Source organism: Ornithorhynchus anatinus, chromosome 3 (genome assembly GCF_004115215.2).
Source record: "Ornithorhynchus anatinus isolate Pmale09 chromosome 3, mOrnAna1.pri.v4, whole genome shotgun sequence".
In the NCBI taxonomy this organism is placed as follows: domain Eukaryota; kingdom Metazoa; phylum Chordata; class Mammalia; order Monotremata; family Ornithorhynchidae; genus Ornithorhynchus; species Ornithorhynchus anatinus.
The window spans coordinates 48,854,384-48,876,861 of NC_041730.1; the positions used below are offsets into that span (position 1 = coordinate 48,854,384).

Sequence of the window (22,478 nt, forward strand, 5' to 3'; positions counted from 1 at the left end):
CCATGCTCCAGCAGAGCTTTTAAAAACAAGAAAGAAACTTACAACTCTTGAGAGGAGTATACTTTCTGAACTTGCTTACTGGTTAGATCGCAGGCCTGGGAGGCAGAGGGACATGGGTTCTAATCCCCGCTCCGCCACTTTTCAGCTGTGTGACCTTGGACAGGTCACTTCACTTTCTGTGTCTCGGTTACCTCTTCTGTAAAATGGGGATTAAGACCGCGAGCCCCACGTGGGTCAGGGACTGTGTCCAACATGACTAGCCTGTATCTACCCCAGGACTAAGAACAGGGTTTGGCACATAGTAAGTGCTTAACAAATATCATGATCAGCATGTCTTAGTGGAAAGAACGTGGTCCTGGGAGTCAGAGGTCGTGGGTTCTAATCCCAGCTGCGCCGCTGTCAGCTGTGTGACTTTGGGCAAGTCGCTTAACTTCTCGGGCCTCAGTTACCTCATCTGTAAAATGGGGATGAAGACTGTGAGCCCCCCATGGGGCAACCTGATTACCTTGTATCTACCCCGGTGCTTAGAACAGTGCTCGGCACATAGTAGGCGCTTAACAAATGTCATCGTTATTATTATTATTATTATTCATTGCCAGGGCACAACTGTGTTGCCTCTGCAGAGCAATACATGTCTCATGTGTTTACCTCCTGAACCCAGTCAGCAGCAAACCACATCTCCTGGGTGAGCATTTCCAAGATCCCCACAGGTCTTAGTGCTTATTACAGTGTAAGTGCTTAGGACAGTACTCTACACACTTACACTAAGTGCTAGGTAAATACCATTGATTGGTTTACCGATCTTTGCAGCTCCCTGCAGATTACCTGCTGAGTGGGTGTGCGTCGGCTTCTTCATCTCTAACTTGGGGATTTAATACCTTTTTCATTCAATCGTATTTATTGAGCCCTTACTATGTGCAGAGCACTCTACTAAGCACTTGGAATGTACAAATCAGCAACAGATAGAGACAATCCCTGCCCATTTGCCCTCTTACTTAGAGTGTGAACCCGATGGGGAACAGGACTGTTTCCTACCTGATTATCTTGTATCTATTCTAGCCTTTAGTAAAGTATTTGGCACAAAATAAGCATTTACCAGATGTTACCGGTGTTTATTATTGCACTTAGAAGATGAACTGAGAAGTAATAGTGTAAGCCGGTGAGGAACGGAAGTGGTTTTTTGGTTGTTGTTGTTAAGGATCAGTCAGGATATCCCTAGATCTCTTCAGCTTTGGCTTCCCATCCTGGGTCAAGTGCTTAGAACAGTGCTGTGCACATAGTAAGTGCTCAATAAATACGATTGAATGAATGAATGAATGAAGAAACGTCCTTTAATCTGTTTGTGCCATCATAGACTGTAAACTCATTATGGGCAGGGATGGTATACGCTAACTTTTTTGTGTCCTCCCAAGCTCTCCGTACAGTGCTCTGCACACAGAAGCACTCGATAAATACCACTGATTGATCGATTGATTGATTAAGATCCTGAGGTGCTGCAAGGTGATGCTGGTGGATTGCCTGCTTTGCTTCAAGTCATTTTTTAATCTCTGAATCATTTTGAGCAAACCAGTCTTGATGGTGCTGATTAGTTTTCAACAATTAACAAATCAGTTTTGAGGGAACCCTTTTTCCATAGGCCTAGTCAAGATCGATTGATCAAATGGGTCCTTCTCGGGGAGAATCGTGATTCACTGTTAGTCAGTCAATCAATCTATCAGTCATATTTATTAAGAGTTTACTATGTGCAGAACACTGCTCTGAGGGCTTGGGAGAGGACAATATAACAGAGAGCTTTCACTGTAGAGGAGGAGACAGACGTTACTCTTATTATTAAATACTGTGGTATTTGTTAAGTGCTTAGTATGTGCCAGGCTCTGTAATAAGCCCTGGGGTGGATACAGGTAAAACGGGTTGGACATGGTCCCCTGTCCCACGTGGGGCTCAGAGTCTAATATAAATAAATTAATTATGGAGCTATATGTAAGTGCCGTGGGGCTGCAGGAGGAGTGAATAAAGAGAGCAAATTAAAGTGCAAGAGTGACGATGATGATGATGTTGGTATTTGTTAAGTGCTTATGTGTAGAGCACTGTTCTAAGCACTGGGCTAGGTACAGGTTGATCAGATTGTCCCTCGTGAGGCTCACAGTCTTAATCCCCATTTTACAGGTGAGGTAACTGAAGCCCAGAGAAGTTAAGTGACTTGCCCACAGTCACACAGCTGTCAAGTGGCAGAGCCAGGATTCGAGCCCATGACCTCCCAAGCCCGGGCTCTTTCCACTGAGCCACGCTGTTTCTCTGAGTGGCACAAAAGGGAATGGGAGAAGAGGAAATGAGGCCTTAGTCTGGGAAGGCCTCTTGGAAGAGATGTATCCTCAATAAGCCTCTGAAGGTGGAGAGAGTGATTGTCAGATATCAAGAGGGAGGGCGTTCCAGGCTGCCGGCAAGACGTGGGCGAAAGGCCGATGGCGGCGAGTTAGGCGAGGTCGAGGTACAGCGAGCGAGTTGGCATTAGAGGCCCAAAGTGTAGAGGCTGGGTTGTAATAGGAGAGCGGTGAGGCACGGTAGGAGGGGGCAAGATGCTTGAGTGTTTTAAAGATGATGGTAACGAGTTTCTGTCTGATGTGGAGGTGGATGTGCAACCAGTGGAGATTCGTGAGGAGTGGGGAAACGTGGACTGAATGTTTTTTAGAAAACAGAGTGGAGCAACCCATTGTGGATTGGAGTAGGGAGAAACAGGAGGCAGTCAATGAATCAGTCATATTTTTGGAACACCTACTGAGGGCAAAGCATTGAACTGAGTGTTTGGAAACATATAATGGTGTTAGAGACGTGGTCCCTCCCCGAAAGGAGCTTGCAGTCTAGTGAAGGGAGGAGGGAAACTGACAGACACTAGGCTGAGGTGCAAAATGCTATGTTTGGTAATAGCAAAAGTATGAAAGAATAAATAGCTAGCTAAATAAATAAATAGAAGTAAATGTAAGTGCTAAGGGTAGATGAATAAGCAGAAGTGCTATGGGTGGCAGTTGGATGGACCTGACCTCAGAAAGGAGAGCCTAACTGGGGAAGGCCTCCGGGAGGACGTGGGTTTTCAGGAGGGCTTTGAGGATAAGACAGATTTGTAAGGCGGGGGAGTTCTGAGCAGGAGGCAGAGTACGAACCGGGGATTAGAGGTGGGACAGTTGAGAATGAGGCATGGGGGCAAGGTTAATTTGGGAGAAATGAAGAGGACAAGCTGGGATGTAGTGGGAGAAGAAAGTAGATAAAAAGAGGGAGCGAGCCGATGGAATGGGATGGAATGTCTTAAAGCCCAAGGGCAGGAGTTTCTGCCTGATTCAAAGAGGAGTAAGTACTCATTGAGTGGGAAGAGAATTCAAGATGCTGAGCAGAAGAAAGGGCAGAGTTGTAGCAAGTGAGGGTGACATCAGCTCGGTGTCTGGGTTTCTGGCATCGGCACTCAGGCGCTCAAGCACAGGAGTGGAGGAAGTATACTATAAGGCAATCCAGGCCTGGTGGTGCAAGAGCAAAGAAGGAATAAGGGGAGAAAGGGGTTGAGTTCAGTGGAGAGGTTGATGCTGGAGACATGGATTTGGGCAGCAGTGGAGGGCAAGCTTGGTAGGGAGTTCAGGAGGAACATATTGCATGGGAATAAGTAGTGGGGACTGTCTAAAGAGCAGAGGTCTCTGTGGGGTGTGGTGGGAGAATGGTTTTGGGGCAGGAGGGCGTTGTACGTGCGGGGGAAAGTTAGGAAGTTGTGGTCAGAGATTGGCATTTCAGAGTCAGGGAGGTTAAAAATGGTCCAAGTTACTGGAGATGATGAGATCCAAAGGAGTCAGAGGTCGGTGGAGTTGAAAAATATCTCCTCCTCAGCGGCCTGGAGGAGCAGTTGGGAACACCACACAAGGATGACAGGTAGAAGGGGAGAAAAGCATCAAATTTACCCAGAAAATCTGAGCGATCAGGAAGCAAAGAGAAGCTGCTGGGGGTGGTAGAGGAGAGTGAGGTGGGCTTCCAAGGAAGAGGTGGTGAGAGATTGAGGGGGTGAGAGGGAGCAAAAGGGGCATTGGAGGGGTGAGGCATAGCACAGATTCTCTTCCTTCTCCTCCAAAGAAAATTGGGTTGAGCCCAATTCCTGTCCCACATGAGGTTCATGGGCTAAGTAAGAGGGAGAATAGGTATTAAATCCCCATTCTACATACGGATGAGGATACAGACTCAGCAAGGAAAAGTGATTTGCCCCGGTTCATGTAGCCAGCAAGTGACAGAGCTGAGATTAAATCATTTTTCCGCTGACTTCCAAGCCCTTGCTCGTTCCACGAGGTCACCTTGTAGAGAACCAAGTGGGGCTCAATTCATTCATTCATTCAATAGTATTTATTGAGCGCTTACTATGTGCAGAGCACTGTACTAAGCGCTTGGGATGAACAGGTCGGCAACAGATAGAGACAGTCCCTGCCGTTTGACGGGCTTACAGTCTAATCGGGGGAGAATAAATGCTATTATTACCAGCAACCTAAAACTAGAGGTTTTGATAACAAAAATGAGTAACAAATCTCTGTGGGCAAAGGCAGAGGGCCACAGAGCTAGCCCGCCGTCTGCATCTTGCGTTCTAACCAGCTGTCTCACAGTGTGTGGAACTGGGCACAGGGGGACCGAGAGAGAGAGAGTGGATAGTGCTATGCAAGCCATCACCACTACTGCATAAACAACTCAAGCTCATGATATTGGGATATGTCGGTCCCTGAACAATAGTTTTATACAAATAGAAGGCCCAGGGTATCGGTCGTTCTTCCGCCATGATATTTGATGACACGCGGTGGGTCTGAGCGGTCCTTTTCAGGGACTAACCCCAGGTCACCCAGCAGGCAAGTAGAGTCAGAATTATTCATTCATTCATTCAATAGTATTTATTGAGCGCTTACTATGTGCAGAGCACTGTACTAAGCGCTTGGGATGAACAAGTCGGCAACAGATAGAGACAGTCCCTGCCGTTTGACGGGCTTACAGTCTAATCGGGGGAGACGGACAGACAAGAACAATGGCACTAAACAGCGTCAAGGGGAAGAACATCTCGTAAAAACAATGGCAACTAAATAGAATCAAGGCGATGTACAATTCATTAACAAAATAAATAGGGTAACGAAAATATATACAGTTGAGCGGACGAGTACAGTGCTGTGGGGATGGGAAGGGAGAGGTGGAGGAGCAGAGGGAAAAGGGGAAATGAGGCTTTAGCTGCGGAGAGGTAAAGGGGGGATGGCAGAGGGAGTAGAGGGGAAGAGGAGCTCAGTCTGGGAAGGCCTCTTGGAGGAGGTGATTTTTAAGTAAGGTTTTGAAGAGGGAAAGAGAATCAGTTTGGCGGAGGTGAGGAGGGAGGGCGTTCCGGGACCGCGGGAGGACGTGACCCAGGGGTCGACGGCGGGATAGGCGAGACCGAGGGACGGTGAGGAGGTGGGCGGCAGAGGAGCGGAGCGTGCGGGTGGGCGGTAGAAAGAGAGAAGGGAGGAGAGGTAGGAAGGGGCAAGGTGATGGAGAGCCTTGAAGCCTAGAGTGAGGAGTTTTTGTTTGGAGCGGAGGTCGATAGGCAACCACTGGAGTTGTTTAAGAAGGGGAGTGACATGCCCAGATCGTTTCTGCAGGAAGATGAGCCGGGCAGCGGAGTGAAGAATAGACCGGAGCGGGGCGAGAGAGGAGGAAGGGAGGTCAGAGAGAAGGCTGACACAGTAGTCTAGCCGGGATATAACGAGAGCCCGTAATAGTAAGGTAGCTGTTTGGGTGGAGAGGAAAGGGCGGATCTTGGCGATATTGTAGAGGTGAAACCAGCAGGTCTTGGTAACGGATAGGATGTGTGGGGTGAACGAGAGGGACGAGTCAAGGATGACACCGAGATTGCGGGCCTGCGGGACGGGAAGGATGGTCGTGCCATCCATGGTGATGGAGAAGTCTGGGAGCGGACCGGGCTTGGGAGGGAAGATGAGGAGCTCAGTCTTGCTCATGTTGAGTTTTAGGTGGCGGGCCGACATCCAGGTGGAGACGTCCCGGAGGCAGGAGGAGATGCGAGCCTGAAGGGAGGGGGAGAGGACAGAATTAGAGCTCAGGGCTCCTGAAGTCCAGTTTTGTGCCTTCTGCACTGAGCCACGCTGCTTCCCTAACATCAAACTCGTAAAATCGCACTAAAATGGGTCAGCCCAGATAGTTATGAATACTCAAATGCTAGGAGTGGCTGTTGGCTGGTTATGATCTGGAGGTGGTGGGAATGAATCAGGGAAGGCTTGCTGAAGGAGATGGGAATTCAGGAGGGCTGTGAAGATGGGAAGGGCTGAGGCCAGGCAGATTTGCAGGGGAGGTAGTTCTAGGCTGGGGGCATAGCGAGACAGGGGTCAGAAGCAAGTGAAATGAGAGCAGAGTACAGAGAACAGAACTTGGGAATGGGGCTGGCTTCAGCTGGGAAGTGAGCTGGGGGAAGTTCCCCTGGGGGAAGCTGCTGAATGAATTTGAAAGTCCCCAGCCTCCCTCTGACTGCACTGGAAGAGATGTCAGTGGGAACAGGGGCCTGAGAGAGGAATGCAATGGATTTCCTAGCAACATGTTGCTAGGAATCTTCCCAGAGGAGATATGCTCTATCTTCAGGGGATCCCAGAAGAGATTCACTCTAACTTCAGGGGTCCTGGTGGAGATACAGTCTAACTTCAGGGCCCTGGTAGAGATGCACTCTAAGGTCTGGAGTCTCGGTGGAAGTAAGTTCTAACTTCAGGGGTCCCTGTGGAGTATAACTTCAGGGTTCCCGGAAGAGATAGACTCAAAGTTCAGGGTCCTGGTGGAGAGAAGCTCTAAGGTCTAGGGTCTCAGCAGAGATATGCTCTCTATTCTGGGGTTCTTGTGGAATTCCATCACTCCACTTTGCTGGGTGGCTGGTGCAGCATGCAGGTTGTACCATAATGACTACATGGGCATTAGAAAAGGGTGTCAAAGTTTCCCCATCTCAGATTGGCTAAATGTCTGAATCCGGCTCCAGCTGGGAGAAGCAAAGAGTGTCAGCTGGGGATTAGTGGTGAAGAGAACTGAACTGTAAAATGGAGAGCAGCAGAGCGATGGAGTGGTAGAAAGATAGGGTGGCAGCGATGGTCTAGAGGAGGGATTGTGGTAGTAGGAACTGTTTTTATTAGGTGTTTAATAGGTGTTTTTCTTAGGTGTTTCAGTAGGTGTTTTTATTATCCACTAGGGATAATGCATGTATTAATCCCTTGGAAAATTACAAGAGATTATATAAGATGTTTTCCCTGCTCACAAAGGGGCTTACACTCTAATGCCGGGAGAGAGAAATATTTACAAATTGAGTAATGAGAATAAATAGTAGACTGTACAGCTGATTAACATATATACACAAGTGTTGCTGAACAAGTGCATAAATAAGTGCTAGAGGTGACCGATGGGTTGATAATAACAATTGTTAAATGCTAACTACGTAGCAAGCATTGAACTAAGCATTAAATTTTAAACTAAGAATTAAGACACAGTCCCTGTCCCACATAAAGTTCACAGTCTAAGTGTGAGGGAGAACAGGTATTTAATCTCCAAATTTACAGATGAGGAAAGTGAGGCACAGAAGAGCTAAATGACTTGTCCAACGTCACATAGTGGGCAAAAGGTGGAACTGGGATTAGAACCCAGGTCCCCTGACTCCCAGGTCTATACTCTGTCCACTGGACCACAGTTGATGAGATTTGGGATTTAGGGAGTTAATCTGGGAAGGCTTGTGGAAGGAGAGAGGATTTTAGGAGTGCTTTGAACGGGGTAGAGCTATGGTCTGTCAGATCAGGAGGTGGAGGAAGTTTTGGGCTGGGGAAGCAGTGTGAGCTAGGCAACAGAGGTGTCAAGAGCAAGGTAAAAACAGAAGGTTAACTTTGGACGAACACAGAGTAGCCTGGAAGTAGTAGTGAAGAGAACCAAAAAGTAAAGTGGGGAATGTTGATGAAGAGCCTTGAAACTAATCGTGAGTCTTTGCTGGGTGCAAAGGGAAATGGGAAGCAAATGGGGATTTCTGAGGAGAGGAGAGAAGGAGCATGGCCTTATTGGAAAAAGCAAAGGCCTGGAAGTCAAGACAGCTGGTCTCTCATCCTGGCTCTGCCACTTTCTTGCTGTGTGACAGTCCTTCAACTTCACCATGCTCATTTTCCACAACTATAAAATGGGTATAAAAAACCTCTTCCCTCCACCCCCCAGTCCTGAGACCGTGAGCCCTTTGTGGGGCAGGAACTGTGTCCAATCTGCTTATACCCAGGGTTTAGCACACTGCTTGACACATTGTAAGAGCTTAAGAAATGCCAAAATCATTATGGGTCCCGAGCAGTGCTTCCCGAAGATGGTCCATGCAGCAGCTGGAAGGAGGGAGGTTCTAGAAGCGGGGAAACTGGTGAATAGGTTGAAGAGAGTGTCTGATGTAATTATTTTGCATCAACCCCAACACTTAATATGGTGATTGGTACATCATTCAATTGTATTTATTGAGCACCTACTGTGTACAGAAGACTGTACTAAGTGCTTGGGAGAGTAAAATACAACAAGAAACAGACACCTTCCCTGCTCACAACATTGTGAGCTCTTAACAACTATTATTATTATTGTATTATTGATGATGATGATGATGTATTATTGATCTTGTTATGATTGACAAGAGCTTGGACCAAGGTGGAAGCAGTTTGAGTGGAGAGGAAAAGGTAGACCTGTGTGATGTTTGGGAGGAAAAAACAACGTGAATGTGAGAATTTAAAGACAGTTGGGAGCTGAGGATGGCACTCAAGTTGTGGCTTTCTGGGACAGGGAGGGTGGTGGAGGTGTTATCAACTAAGATAGGAAAGTTAGGAGGAGGAGGAGATTTAGGAACAATGATGCGGTTTTCAATAAGTTCATCTTGAGGTGGCAGTGGGACATACTGGTGGAGATATCTCGGCGGTAAGAAGAGATATGGGCCCGAAGGTGAATTGAGAAGGCAGGGCTGGAGATGTAACTTTGGGAATCACCCCCATAGAGGTGGGGTCTGATGCTATGAGAGCCATGGAGAGTGGGCATAGAGTGAGGTGAGCAAGGGAGTCAGAACAGGGGCTTCTACGACAACTACATTTAGGGATAAAAGACAGAAGAGCCCATGAGCGGAAGCGAGGAGTGGTCAGAGAGGTAGGAGGAAAACCAGGTTAGACCCACCTCAACAAAACCCAGGCTTGAGAGGGTTTCAAGGAGATGGGGTGGTCCAGTACCAAAGGCAAGCAGAGATGTAAAGGAAGATTAGGGCAGATCAGAGCCCCTTGAGATTTAGCTATGAGGATGACATTTAGGACCTTAAAGAATACAGGCTCAGTGGAGTGAAAGAGTCAAAAACCCAATTAGAGTGGGTCAGGGAGAGAGTTGGTGGAGAAGAAATGAAGGCAGAGGTTCAGATGACCTGTTCTTGGGATTTGGACAGAAATGGGAGCAGGAAGATGCAGTGACAGCTGTAGGGGCCTGTGAGAGGGTTTTTGTAGTTTGGGAGAGGCTTGGTCACATTCGAAGGCAGAAGGGGAGGAGCCAACAGAGAGGGAAGGTTGAAGTTAGACACGAAGGAGGAAAGGAAATGGGGACAAGGGATATTAGGAAGTGAACAGGGAGAGTTAATAGGATGGGCAGAGGGGGATTTAGAGAGTACAGACAGGAGAAACAGAATGGGAGGAGAGCTTTGAAGCCAATGGTAAAGAATTTTTGTTTGATCCAGAGGGAGATGGGCAGCCATTGGAGATTTTTGAGGAGTGGAGAGACGTGTGCTGAACGATGTTTCAGGAAGATGATCCGGGAAGCAGCGTGGACTATGGACTGAAGGGAGGAGAGGCTGGAGACTTGAAGACCAGTGAGAAGGATGGTACAGTAGTCTAACCACAATACGTCAAGCGCTTGAACCAGGGTGGTGTTTGTTTGGATGGAGAGGAAGGGGAGGATTCGGGAAAGGTTTTGAAGGAAGAGGTGGTAGGGTTTAGCTGTTCATTGAATGTGAGAGATGAAAGACAGTGAGAGGAGAAGAGGATGATGCCAAGGTTGCGGGTTTCTGGGACAGTGAGATGGTGGTGTTATCGAATGCACTGCTCATCCGGAGTAGGGAGGGGACTAGAAATGGACTGTCAGTAAAGGTGCCTGCCTCACAAATCTAAACTAGCTCACTAGAGGACTGTCCCTGCTGGACTTCAATCCCACCGTGCTAGCACAGATGAAAAATAGAAAAAAAAATCACACCCCAGAGCATCAGGACAATACTAGACAGGGAGAGCAACAGTCATCCCCAAAGGACAGTCCAGCTCAGAGTCAACATTATGGCTCTGAGGTAGAGCTCCTGGTGAAGGAAGGACGGCTCAGCTTCCCTAGACTAGTGCTGGGTAGGTCCTCATCCCACCATTAGAATGACTCCACTTGGGTATCGGATTTGCAAGCAGATGGTTCTTAGTCTCTGGCCCCTTGCAAATCTCCCCAGTGGCAGAAGTATTTTATTTAATGGAAACTCTTAATTTGAAAAATGGCCCAATTCCACACAGTCCATCCTATCTCCATCACCCCCTCCCAATCAGGTTCATCAGGAAATATCTATTTCCAGATTAGTCTTTTTCTACTGGTGGGCAGTTGACTGAATCCTCTTTAAATGCATGTAAACGGCAGTTTGAGTCAAAAGATCCTGCTGAATTTTGATCCAGAATGTTTCAAGCTGCCGCAGTAACAGAGCTGGCAATTTGTTTTATAAATACCATCGTTTGATTGATGGCTTGCAAAGGGCACCTCTCCTCCACAAAAAACTAACTTTTCCCAAATCCTAATCCAGCATAACGTGGCAAAATAAGGCCCTTCTCCAAATCTGCTCCCCCAGCTCTCACTGACCGCCTGTTCGAGTCGGGGAGCAGTCATGGAGCACATAATCAAGCTCATTGTGTACAGGGAATGTGGGTTATGTTGTTGCATTGTGCTCTCCCAAGCACTTAGTATAGCACTCTGCACAGAGTAAGCGCTCAATAAATACTCTTGATTGATTGATAACCAATCTTGCAGCAAAACCTCCTCTCACCCACTCCCATGTCCCATAACCTTAATCCTTTTGAACTACCCTCCCCAGACAGCTTGAAATACATTGGTCAAAGGCCAGGCCTTTGGGCAGGGCCTCTCATTCAGAGATGGATTCTGAATTCTGAAATAACATGATTAGAATCCTGGGCTGGATGGAACATTGGTCTGGCCCAGGAACGGCATTTCCTACGTTCTTATCAGAAAACACCAGCACATAGTTGCTCCCCTACCACAAAAGTGCTCTGGTTCTCTCTCCCAACAGGGACTTGCCCGGGATCCATGGGCTCGAGTGGAAGGAACGAGTGGGAGCAGAGTGGAGGGACTAGGTGGTCGTTCCAGGATGTGGGCAGTGTGCAGGAATAGGTCAGTCATGGCCAGCCCCTTTGTCTTCAGGAAACCATGACCCCGGGGCTCGGCACCCCCGCCCCTCACCCCCAGTATCTCCCTGACCATCTTTGTCGCCATAAGGACCCTTTGAGGAAATGGCATTTTTTAGTTGAGGAGAGAATTCTGGGTCTGACATGTCCACCATACCAGTGTCCAGCTGCTCTGCCTGGCTGTGGAACCAGCAGAAATCTACTCTCCTGGGCCATATGGCTAGGCCATCAGCACAGTCCCCCCACCGGAGACTTCCTGGTACACGACACCCTCTCCCTGGAGCCATGCCGTTCTGGCCTACTAACCATTCAGAGGAGTACAGGAGCTGGGCCAGGCGAACATGCGTCCTAAGCCTCAGAGGGCAGCCTGCTGAAGGCTAGGCCCAGCAGTGAATTCTCCGGGGAGCTGGAGATTCCAGGGGTCAAGGGAGAGTGGAAGCTCTCAGGGACCAGAACCTCCCGGGGCCTACATGGCTCCAAGGCAGAGGAAAGGGAAGGCCTGGTCTGGCTTAGGCCAGTGGGTCTTGCTCTCTCTCCATCTGAGATGAAAATGCCCCTTCCTGGGCTGTTGCAGTATCCCCCCAGTCCAACCCACTGAGTCAGGGGATAGAGAGAAAGGGAAAAGTGCTTGAATGGTGGGTGGGAGTGGGGGTAGCGATGGCACAGATCTAGCGTTCTGTAACAAGGCTCCTGGCAAGTCTGGGATTTTGGAACTAACTTCTCCCCCATTTTTAACCTGGAGACCCCATTTCCTCCCCCGGTCTCTCCCCGGCTTCTTTTCAGCCCCTGCCCGGGATCTTTCATGTTTCGCTGGATAGGATCGGGAGAGAGCAAGCTAGGCATAGGGCACCCCAGTCCCAAGGGCACCCCAGACCCTCCATCCTTCCAGCACTCTCACAGATGAGGAGGAACACGGCCCCTGATTCTCCTGAATTTTGGCTGGAAGGAGAGAGCCCAAGAGTCTCCCAGTTCCCTACAAGAGGTCAGGGAGGGGACAGACTTACAGTTTGGGAGGTGAGCCGCATCCTCCAGCACTTAGGCCCTGGTGGGGGGCATGGAGGAAGTGTTTCTAGAGGCAGAATTAGCATGTCATAGCCAGAAGAGAACCCCCCACTCCACTTGGTCCATCCCCATAGCTTCTTCCCTGGACCAGGAAGGCAAGAGGGCGTCAGCTCGCTTGCAGGGGGCAGTGACAAGACAAAACAAGATGAAACCCCCAAATCTCCCCTGGAGTCCCTACAGCCCTCAGTTTCCTATCTGTGCAACCTGGATGTGTGAGCTTCCTGGGTGGGTCTGGCCATAGCACGGGCTCTTTGGTGGCCCCCTCCCTGGGATAGGGTCTCTCCTACCCCCTCCACACCCCTTTGAAAGGGCCTCAGCTACTCTTCCATCCACCTCTGCTGAAGGTCTAGAGGCATCCTGGTGACATGGATCCTGCCCCACCCTGCCCACCCTACTCCAGGGACCATTTACTCTGCAGTTTACCCATCTGGCTCCATCCTACAGAGTCCCACGGCAAAACTGAAGCCGAAGTTGGATAAGTAGACTCTCTGTGCAGGTATGGAACAAGTGCGGCTGGGTAGTCTACAATATGGATGTGGTATTGAAATACCCCCACCCTGACTCCAGTCATGTCCTTATCTTTAACCAGACTCCCCCTGGTAGTCTGACTCAGGGAAGAGAGAGGGAGAGTGGATCCAGTCAGGGCAAGCTATGTGCTTTTTTGTGGTGTTTTTTTTTAAGTGGTATTTGTTAAGCTGTGTCAAATCCTATTCTAAGTTTTGGGGTAGATACAGGTGAGTTAGGTTGGACACAGTTCCTGTCCACACATGGGACTCACAGTCTAAGTTGGCGGGAGAACCAGAGAACTGAGGCATGGTGAAGTTAAGTGACTTGCCCAGGGTCACACAGCAAGCATTTGTCAGAGCTGGGATTAGAACCCAGGTCCGCTGACTCCTAGGCCTATGCTCCGTTGAAGGTGGGGAATGTCCTGAGCCTTTACAGATGACTTGGGCGGGTCAAGGCCTGATGTTGTAGCCATCAGATTTGCAAAACTCTCCAGACTCTGCCTCTGTCTGAGAGTGATTGTGAGCCTTCCTGTGTGTGAGCCTTGGTGGAAAAGAATACACAGGTGGGAATTAAACATGGTCCCTGTTGCTCTGAGGGTGAACAATCTACTAGTAAAAATGGGGAGAGAGGACTGGTTACAGAAACATAAGGAGAGATGAAATAAAAGCACTAGGACAACACAGAGGCAGAAACAAAGATCTGTAGGGGGGCTGCAGCTAGAGGGGTAGAATTTCTGGCTTCTCGCATCTTAGAGTCCACAATGACTGCTATAGCAGCAGCAGACACCACATCTTTTCTGAGGTTTTGTGGAGATGGTGCCAGCCTGCAATTGCTTCTCTCTGTCCCATCAGGGTGGTAGAGAGTGGATGGTATGGAAGGTTCTTGGTGATGCTGAGGTGGGAGTGGGCTGACTGTTTCTGCCCAGGGGATCACTGCATCGTTTCAGGTGCCCAGGATGTGATCCTGCCGCCTCAGAGCCTGGGTCTAGGGCTTGTGGATCAGGAAGTGCTAGGCTAAATAACAACCACGTCTTGAATGCGGTTGAGGACTCTTGGTTTTCCAAACCGCTTTCCCATCACTGATCTCACGTTACCGGCCAGCAGCTCCCCGAGGTATGTTTCAAAGGCGGAGGAGGAGGATTGGAAAGGTTAATTGAATTGCCTGAGATAAAACAGCAGGCCAGTGGCCAAACTGGGACTCCTGCATCCCTGTATCGTGCTCTGTCCCGTAGGCTGAGCTGCTTTTCTGGAATAGTCTTCCAGGTGAAAGGGTGTTCAGTCTCCCTTTGGGGAGAGGCAGGACTGGCAGCCATCCATCGGCACTCCTGGCCAAACTGAGGATAATAATAATGATAACTGATATTTGTGAAGTGCTTACTGTGTGTCAAACACTGTACTAAGTGCTAGGGTAGATACAAGGTAATCAGGTTCCACATGGGGCTCACAGTCTGAATGGGAGGGAGAACAGTTATTGAATCCCCATATTGCTGTTGAGGGAAGTGAAGCCCGGAGAAGTTAAGTGACTTGCCCATGGTTACACAGCAGACAAGTGGGGCAGCTGGGATTAAAACCCAGGTCCTCTGACTCCCAGGCCCTTGCTCTTTCTACTAGGCCATGCTGCTTCTCAGAGTGGCTTAGTGGAAAGGAGGCTGTCAGAGCATCATCTTGCCCCATGACAGAGTCTCATTCCCCACTTCATCAGCTGCCTCCTGAGAAGGGGTGTGCTTGCACCTATGAGACAACCCAGACTGTGCACTTCCTTCTCTCTCCCCATCCCCTCCTCTCCCTGGCCTGTCCACAGGGCTTTCAGGAGAGGACATGAATGCCTAAAGGAAACCAAAAGATCAAAGTCTGAAGGATTCAGATCAGCAGGAGCTGCCATCCGCTGGGTGGGGGGCGAAGGGGGTAGGGGAGAGTGCCCGGAAGTTTCCTTTGTTACGGAAAGCCGAGCTTTGACACATTCCTAAACAGGCCACAACTGAGGGTGTAAATGGAGCTGGCCAAGGCAGGTTTCTGTCTGTAGCACTCCAAACCTTTCCAGGACTCCCGGGGTGAAGCTCAACCAGGGCATCCTAACCTAGAACCTGCGACGCGAGGGGACTCCTCCAGAACCCCAACTGGAGTAGACCCCTGTTGTTCCATACCGCTGTAGGGGCTGCTTTTGTTTTCCAGGGACCTGCGAGGAAATGCATTCCACTGTGACTGCAGGCTCAAGTGGTTGGTGGAATGGCTGGGCCACACCAATGCCACAGTGGAAGAGATCTACTGCGAGGGCCCGGCTGAATATAAGAAGCGCAAAATCAGTAGCCTCTCAGGAAAGGACTTTGATTGCATAATCACCGGTAACTACGCACCCCTTTAAAACCAACACGGTGCTTTTTCATTGGCTCAGGAGCTGATTTTCTTGCTGTCCAAGTTCAGTGAGTGATTTGATTTTGGAAAGCAATTGAGAAGCCAAAAAAGGAAGTCACTAAAAATCCATTTTCTCTAAGGACGAAGGAAGATCGTGGCGTCGCTGGATTTCCTTAGATAAATGGATTTCCCTTTCCCCAGGCAAGGGATGGGCCGGCCCAGTCCTGATAGGCATGTTGGTGTCTCTTGCAGAATTTGCCTGGTCCCAAGCACTGCCCTATCAGTCTCTGGCTGTGGACACCTTCTCCTACCTGGACGATGAGTATGTGGTCGTGGCTCAGCCCTTCACTGGAAAGTGCATTTTCCTCGAATGGGATCACGTGGAAATGACGTTCAGGAACTACGACAACATCACAGGTTTGGCGGCGCTGGGGCCGAAGGGTCCGCCCGAGGATCTCTTCCAAGCCCAGATGGTGTGCCCGTGGGTGCCGGCGTGGTTGTCCCCTGGGAGCCAGGGCAACAGGGGAATCGGGGGGCTTGGGCCTACTGGATGAGGCATGTGGGTTTAGGAAGAGAGATGCACTCTGCCCCTCCTAGAATTGCCCTCAGTCTGAGCTCCTCAAACTGCTTTAAAAGCCATTTCACGAGTTGCTTCAGTCAGCCATCTCCGGGAACACCGGCCCTGAGCATCAGGCCTTGGGCCATCCCCTGCGGGTGTTCGGTGGAGAGACCGAACCTGCTCACCTGGACCTTTTGTGCACGAAAAGGGTTTGGGGCAACCCGAGTGCATGAAAAGTGTGAGAAGTGGATGAACAGGTGTGTAAAAGAGTGTGAATACAGGTGTAGCTATGTCCAGTTTGTCTTACCTTCACCATCTCTCCCTTAGCTTCTCCCTTCCTCCTCTGGGGCAGCCTAATCTTTCTCCAGGTTTCTGTCCCCGCTCCCTATACTGGGTGTTTCCTTTTTCCTTTGTTCATTCGTGCAATTATTTAATGCGTATGTGTGCAGAGAACTGCACTGGGTGTCTTCAGTGTGCGGAGCACTATATTGACCTATATATATATATATATATATGTAGATATAGGGTGAATAGGGTGAAGAGCACTGTACTCAGGGTTCTTCTGACACTGAGCACTGTACTGAGTGCCTATTATGTATAGAGCTCTGTGTGCAAAAAACACTGGGAAAGAACACTGCTAAATATTGACTGTGGGCAAAGACTGTGCTTAAATACTCAAATCATGGTCTCTGTTGAGGACCTATAGTGCGCAGAACACGGCAGTCAGAATTTGGGCAACAGGAGGGCAGGAGGAAAGAGGAGGGGTTAAAGGAAGTGAGGGAGGAGAAAAGGAGGAGCGGGACAAGGGGGAAAAGGAGGAGGAAAGGGAAAGAGGGAATGAAAGATCCTCAATTAATCAATCAGTCGATGGTATTTACTGAGAACTTACTGCATGCAGAACACTGTACCAAGATTTTGGGAGAGTAATAATAATGTTGGTATTTGTTAAGTGCTTACTATGTGCCGAGCACTGTTCTAAGCGCTGGGGTAGATACAGGGTAATGGGGTTGTCCCGCCTGGGGCTCACAGTCTTAATCCCCATTTTACAGATGAGGTAACTGAGGCACCGAGAAGTCAAATGACTTGCCCAAAGTCACACAACTGACAGATGGTGGAGCCAGGATTAGGACCCACGACCTCTGACTCCTAAGCCCGTGCTCTTTCCACTGAGCCACACTGCTTCTCTACAGTATAACAGTATTGAAAGACATGTTTTTTGTCCACAAGGAGTTTACATTCTAGAGGAATGCGGTGTTCTCCCCTTCCTCTCCTACTGCCATTTCTCTCTTCCTCCCCGGGCTCTGGGGCTGAGCACAACCAATAGTATTTATTGAGAGCCTATAGGTAGAGAAGGAGTGCAGCCTGGTGGATAGAGCAGGGGCCTGGGAGTCAGAAGAACCTGGTTTCTAATCCTAGGTCCACCCCCTGTCTGCTGGGGGATCTTGGACGAGTCACTTAACTCCTCTGTGTCTCAGTTCTCTCATCTGTAAAATGGGGATGAAGACTGCAAGCCCTATGTACGAAAGGGACTGAGTCCAACCCAATTATCTCGTATCTTGTACCTACCCAGAGCAGGGACGGTGGCTGTGGGGAAAATGACAGTGGCAGCGGTGACCGTGGAAGGTGACAGGGATGTGGTGATGTGACTGTGATGGAGGATGGGGGCAGGAGATGGAGCCAAGATCTCCGCTCCACCTCGGGTCCCTTGGCAGCTTCAAGGAGCAGAGGGGGCCAACTACAACTCTGATTTCCAATCCCTATCTTCCTCCTTGTCCGCAGTCTCACATTTCCTCTTGCATTCAGGACATCCGTACTTGGAAGTATTGCCGACACCTCAAACATAACGTGTCCAAAACTGAGCTCCTTATCTTCCCACCCAACTGCTGTCCTCCTCCAGACTTTCCTGTCACTGTAGAGAGCACCGCCATCCTCCCTGTTACGCAAGCCTGTAACCGTAACATTATCCTCGACTCACCCCTTTCATTCAACCCATATACTCATTCTGTCACCAAATCCTGTCTGTTCGACCTTCCCGACGTCACTAAAATCCACCCTTTCCGCTCCATCCAAACCGCTACCATGTTAATCCAAACATTTATCCTTTCTCACCTTGATTACTGCATCAGCTTCCTTGCTGACCTTCCAGCCTCCTGTCCCTCCCCACTCTGGTCCATATGTTACTCTGCTCCCGGAGCATTTTTCTACAGAAATGTTCAGTCCACCTCTACCTATTCCTCAAGAACTTCCAACAGTTGCCCATCCACCTCCGCATCAAACAGAAACTCCTTACCATTGGCTTTGAAGCACTCAATCATCTTTCCCGCTCCTACCTTACCTCCCTGATTTCCTACTACAACCCAGCCCACAGACTTCGCTCCTCTAATGCCAACCTACTCACTGTACCGTGATTGTCGATCTTGCCACCGACCTCTCACCTCCTGGAGCACCCTCCCTCTTCATTGTCTGTCGAAATCTGCTCACCTTCAAGCCTTATTGAAGGCACACCTCCTCCAAGAGGCCTTCCCCGACTAGGCCCTCACTTCTCTCACTCCCCGCCCTTATACTTGGACTCGTCTCTTACTCAGCCCAACAGCACTTATGATGACCATAAGTCAAAATTTATTTATTTATATTAATGTCTGTCTTCCCCTCTAGACAGTAAGCTCGTTGTGGACAGAGAATGTGTCTATCAACTCTGTTATAGTGTACTGTCCCAAGCGCTTAGTACAGTGCTCTGCACACAGTATGCACTCAATGAATACAATTGACTGACTGATACACCTGCCTGTGTTTGTGAAGCACTTAACAATGTCCAAAACATTATACTAAGTGCTGGGGTAGAAACAAGACAGTCAGATCAGGCACAGTCCCTGTCCACACATGGAGCTCAAAGTCTTAGTGGGAGACTAGTCATTTAATCTTCAATGTGCAGATGAGGAAACTGAGGCAGAGAGAAGGTAAATGACTTGCCCAAGATCACACAACCAGCAAGTGGCAGAGCTGGGCCAAACTGTATCCAGAAAGCAGGTCAACTTCTGCTTCTTTAACTTCCACTTCCTTGCTAAAAACTCTGCCCTCTCATCCACTCCTCCTCCCTCACACATTCCCATGTCTGAAGTCTCCACCAACAACTTTAAATCTTTCCCGAAGCCCCAAGTGTCCTCACACCTTCCCCCTACTAGCCCCCAATAACCAGAATAGCCTAGTGGAGCATGGGCCTGGGAATCAGAGGGCCTGGGTTCTAATCCTAGCTCTGCTACATACCTGCGTAAACATGCCTGCTAAATCGGCAACTCACTTATCTGTGCCTCAGTTACTTCATCCGTTGAAAATAGGGATTAATTAGGGACCGTGAGGAGGCCCATGTGGGACATGGACTGTGTCCAACCTGATTATCTCGTATCTACCCTAGAGCTTAGTTCAGTGTGTGGCATATAATAACAACTTAACAAATACCATATAATAACTATAATAATAATAATAATAATAACCTCGCCAACAACTCTGTTGATAAAATGTAGGCCCCCACACTTAATTCTTCTTCACAGCTACCTCCCATCTGGAGGTCTCCCGCTTGCCGTGACGTTCTACCCCCGCTACCTGTGCTTGGTGCCCCAACTCCCACTTCTTAAAAACACTTGCTCCCATGTAACTTAGGCTTCACTCAATCTATCTTTTCCTGGTTCTCCTCCTATCTCTCTGACCACTCCTTCTCAGTCTCTATTGCAGGATCCTCCTCTGCCTCCCACCTTTTAATTATGGTAGTGCCTCAATGTTCAGTTCATTCATTTATTCATTCATTTAATTGTGTTTATTGAGAACTTACGGTGTGCAGAGCACTGTACTGGCACTTGGGAAGTACAATATAGCAATAAACAGGGACATTCCTGCCCACAATGAGGTCACAGTCTAGAGTGGGGGAGACAGAAATCGATACAAATAAATAAAATTACAGATAGGTACGTAAGTGCTCTGAAGCTGGGACGGGGAAGAGCAAAGAGAGCAAGTTGGGGTAATGCAGAAGGGAGTGGGAGATGAGGAAAAGTAGAGCTTGGTCTGGGAAGGCCTCTTGGAGGAGATGTGCCTTCAATAAGGCTTTGAAGTGGGGGAGAGTGGTGGTCTGTTGGATTAGAGGAGGGAGGGCGATCCAGGCCAGAGGCAGGACGTGGGCTAGGAGTCGGCGGTGAGACAGGTGAGACCGAGGCACAGTAAGAAGTTTAGCACTAGTGGAGCAAAGTCTGCAGGCTGGGTTGTAGAAGAAGAAAAGTGAAGTAAGATAGGAAGGGGGAAGGTGATGGAGAGCTTGAAAGCCAATAGAGAGGAGTTTTTGTTTGATGTAGAGGTGGATGGGCAACCACTGGAATTTCTTGAGGAGAGGGGTGATGTGTCCGGAACATTTTTGTAGAAAAATGATCCAGGCAGCAGGGTGAAGTATGGACTGGAGTGGGGAAAGATAGGAGGCTGGGAAGTCAACAAGGAGGCTGATGCAGTAATCCAGGCAGGATAGGATGAGTGATTGTATTAACATGGTAACAGTATGGATGGAGAGGAAAGAGCGGATTTTAGTGCTGTTGTGAAGGTGGGACTGACAGGATTTGGTGACAGATTGAATATGTAGGGTGAATGAGAGAGAGGAGTCAAGGATAATGCTAAGGTTAGGTGCTTGTGAGACAGGAAGGATGGTGGTGGTGTCTACAGAGATGGGAAAGTCACAGGGAGGACAGGGTTTGGCTGGGAACTCTGTTTAGACATGTTAAGTCCAAGTCCCCTTCTATTCTCCATCTCCATCCATTCCCTTGAAGAACTCGTTTGCTCCCATGGCTTCTACTACCATCTCTAAGCAGCTGATTCCCAAATCTACAACTCCAGCCCTGGTCTCTCTCCTCCGAATTCCCGCCATCCCTACAGCCTTCAGGATATCTCTTCTTGGATGTGATGCCAACACCTCAAACATGTCCAAAGCAGATCTCATCTTCCCACCCAAACCTTAGCCTCCCCCTAACTTTCCTATCATTGTAGACAGCACCACCATCTTCCCTATCTCACAAGCCCATAACCTAGGCATTATCCCCAATTTATCTCTCTCATTCATCCCACCCAATCCTGTTGGTTCAACCTTCACAACATCTCTAGACTCCACCATTTCCTCTCCAAACAGACTGTTATGTTACTGATCCAAGCTCTCATCATTTCACTCCTTGACTATTGCATCCTCCTCCTCACTGACCCCCCGCCTCCTCTCTCTCCCCTCTCCAGTCCATTCTTCACTCCGCTGCCTGGATCATTTTTCTGAAAAACCTTCCAGTCCATTATCATCCCACTCCTCAAAAACCTCCCATGTTTGCATCCTTATCATTGGCTCTAAGGCACTCAGTCGGCTCTCTCCTGCCTCACCTTGTTGAATTCCTTCTATAGACCAACCTGCACTCTCCACTCCTCTAACACCAACCTACTCACTGCACCTCAATCTTATCTGTCCCCCCACGGACCCCTTTCACATGTCCTCCCTCGAGCCTGGAATTCCCTCCCCTTTCATGTCTGACAGTCCACCTCTCTCCCCACCTTCAACACCCTCCTAAAATCACATTTCCTCCCTGAAACCTTTCCAAACTAAGCCCTACTCCCCCATTCACCCTCTCCTCTATATCAACTCTGAACTTGACTGTGTACTCCTTAAGCACTCTGATGCTCACCCCAGTTCTACAGTACTTATGTAAATATTCTTATACTCTACTATTTCCCCTATCCCTAATCGATATTAGGGTCTGTCTCCCCCTGTAGACTATAAGTTCCTTGTGGGCGGGGATCGTGTCTACCAACTCGGTTATATTGAAAGTTCCCAAGCACTCTGCACACAGTAAGCGCTTGATAAATTCTTCTTCTTCAAATGCCGTCGGGTGGTTTCCGAGTCATAATGACTCGATGGACATGTATCCATAGTTTTCTTGATTAAAACAATACGGAAGTGGTTTACCATTGCCTTCTTCCTCTCAGTAAAAAACTTAAGTTTCTGCCGTTGTCTTGATCAACACTTTGATCACTTGATCATCCACCTTTGACTTTTTCCCGAGCCGCCGCTGCCCAGCAAAGGCGAATCTACTTTGTCTGATGCTTCGGCTTAGACCTTTCCACTATGGGTAACCCTGGTGAGAGAATATCTCTCAATGGCATAGCTCTAAGCTTCACTGGCATATGCACATCGTCCTGCCATGGTAAGGAGGATTCATAGGAGAGGCTTGATAAATACCACTGATAATTTGATTGATTGATCTCACCCTCCTCCCTTGCTTCACATTCCTCTGGCTTCTTCCGTTCTTCTTTCTTTCAAGGCCAGGTTACCCCACTCTAAAAAAGCCAACTCCTGGCTCCACTACCTCCATCTATTGCCTCCATCTATGCCTGCCCCCATCCTACCCGAATTATTTGAATGCGGCATATACATCCACCAACTCTCTTCTTGAACCACTTCAACCTGAACTTCACTCCCTTCAGCACACATTCTAAAGTTTCCAACAATCGCCTTCTGAACAAGTTTAATGGAGGTGGTTATAC

The 22,478-nt window shown here is 48.8% G+C and overlaps 1 protein-coding gene across 3 annotated transcripts in view; it reads left to right on the top strand.

Annotated features, from left to right (window-relative positions):
• Positions 1–22,478, top strand: part of LGI1 (leucine rich glioma inactivated 1) — a 42,884-nt gene that overhangs the window by 17,260 nt on the left and 3,146 nt on the right. For all 3 annotated transcript variants that reach the window (XM_029060397.1, XM_029060399.2, XM_029060400.1), the window contains 2 exons: positions 15,188–15,357; positions 15,620–15,784. In XM_029060397.1, coding sequence (XP_028916230.1) covers positions 15,188–15,357; positions 15,620–15,784 — 335 coding nt within the window. The remainder of the gene's footprint in view (positions 1–15,187; positions 15,358–15,619; positions 15,785–22,478) is intronic.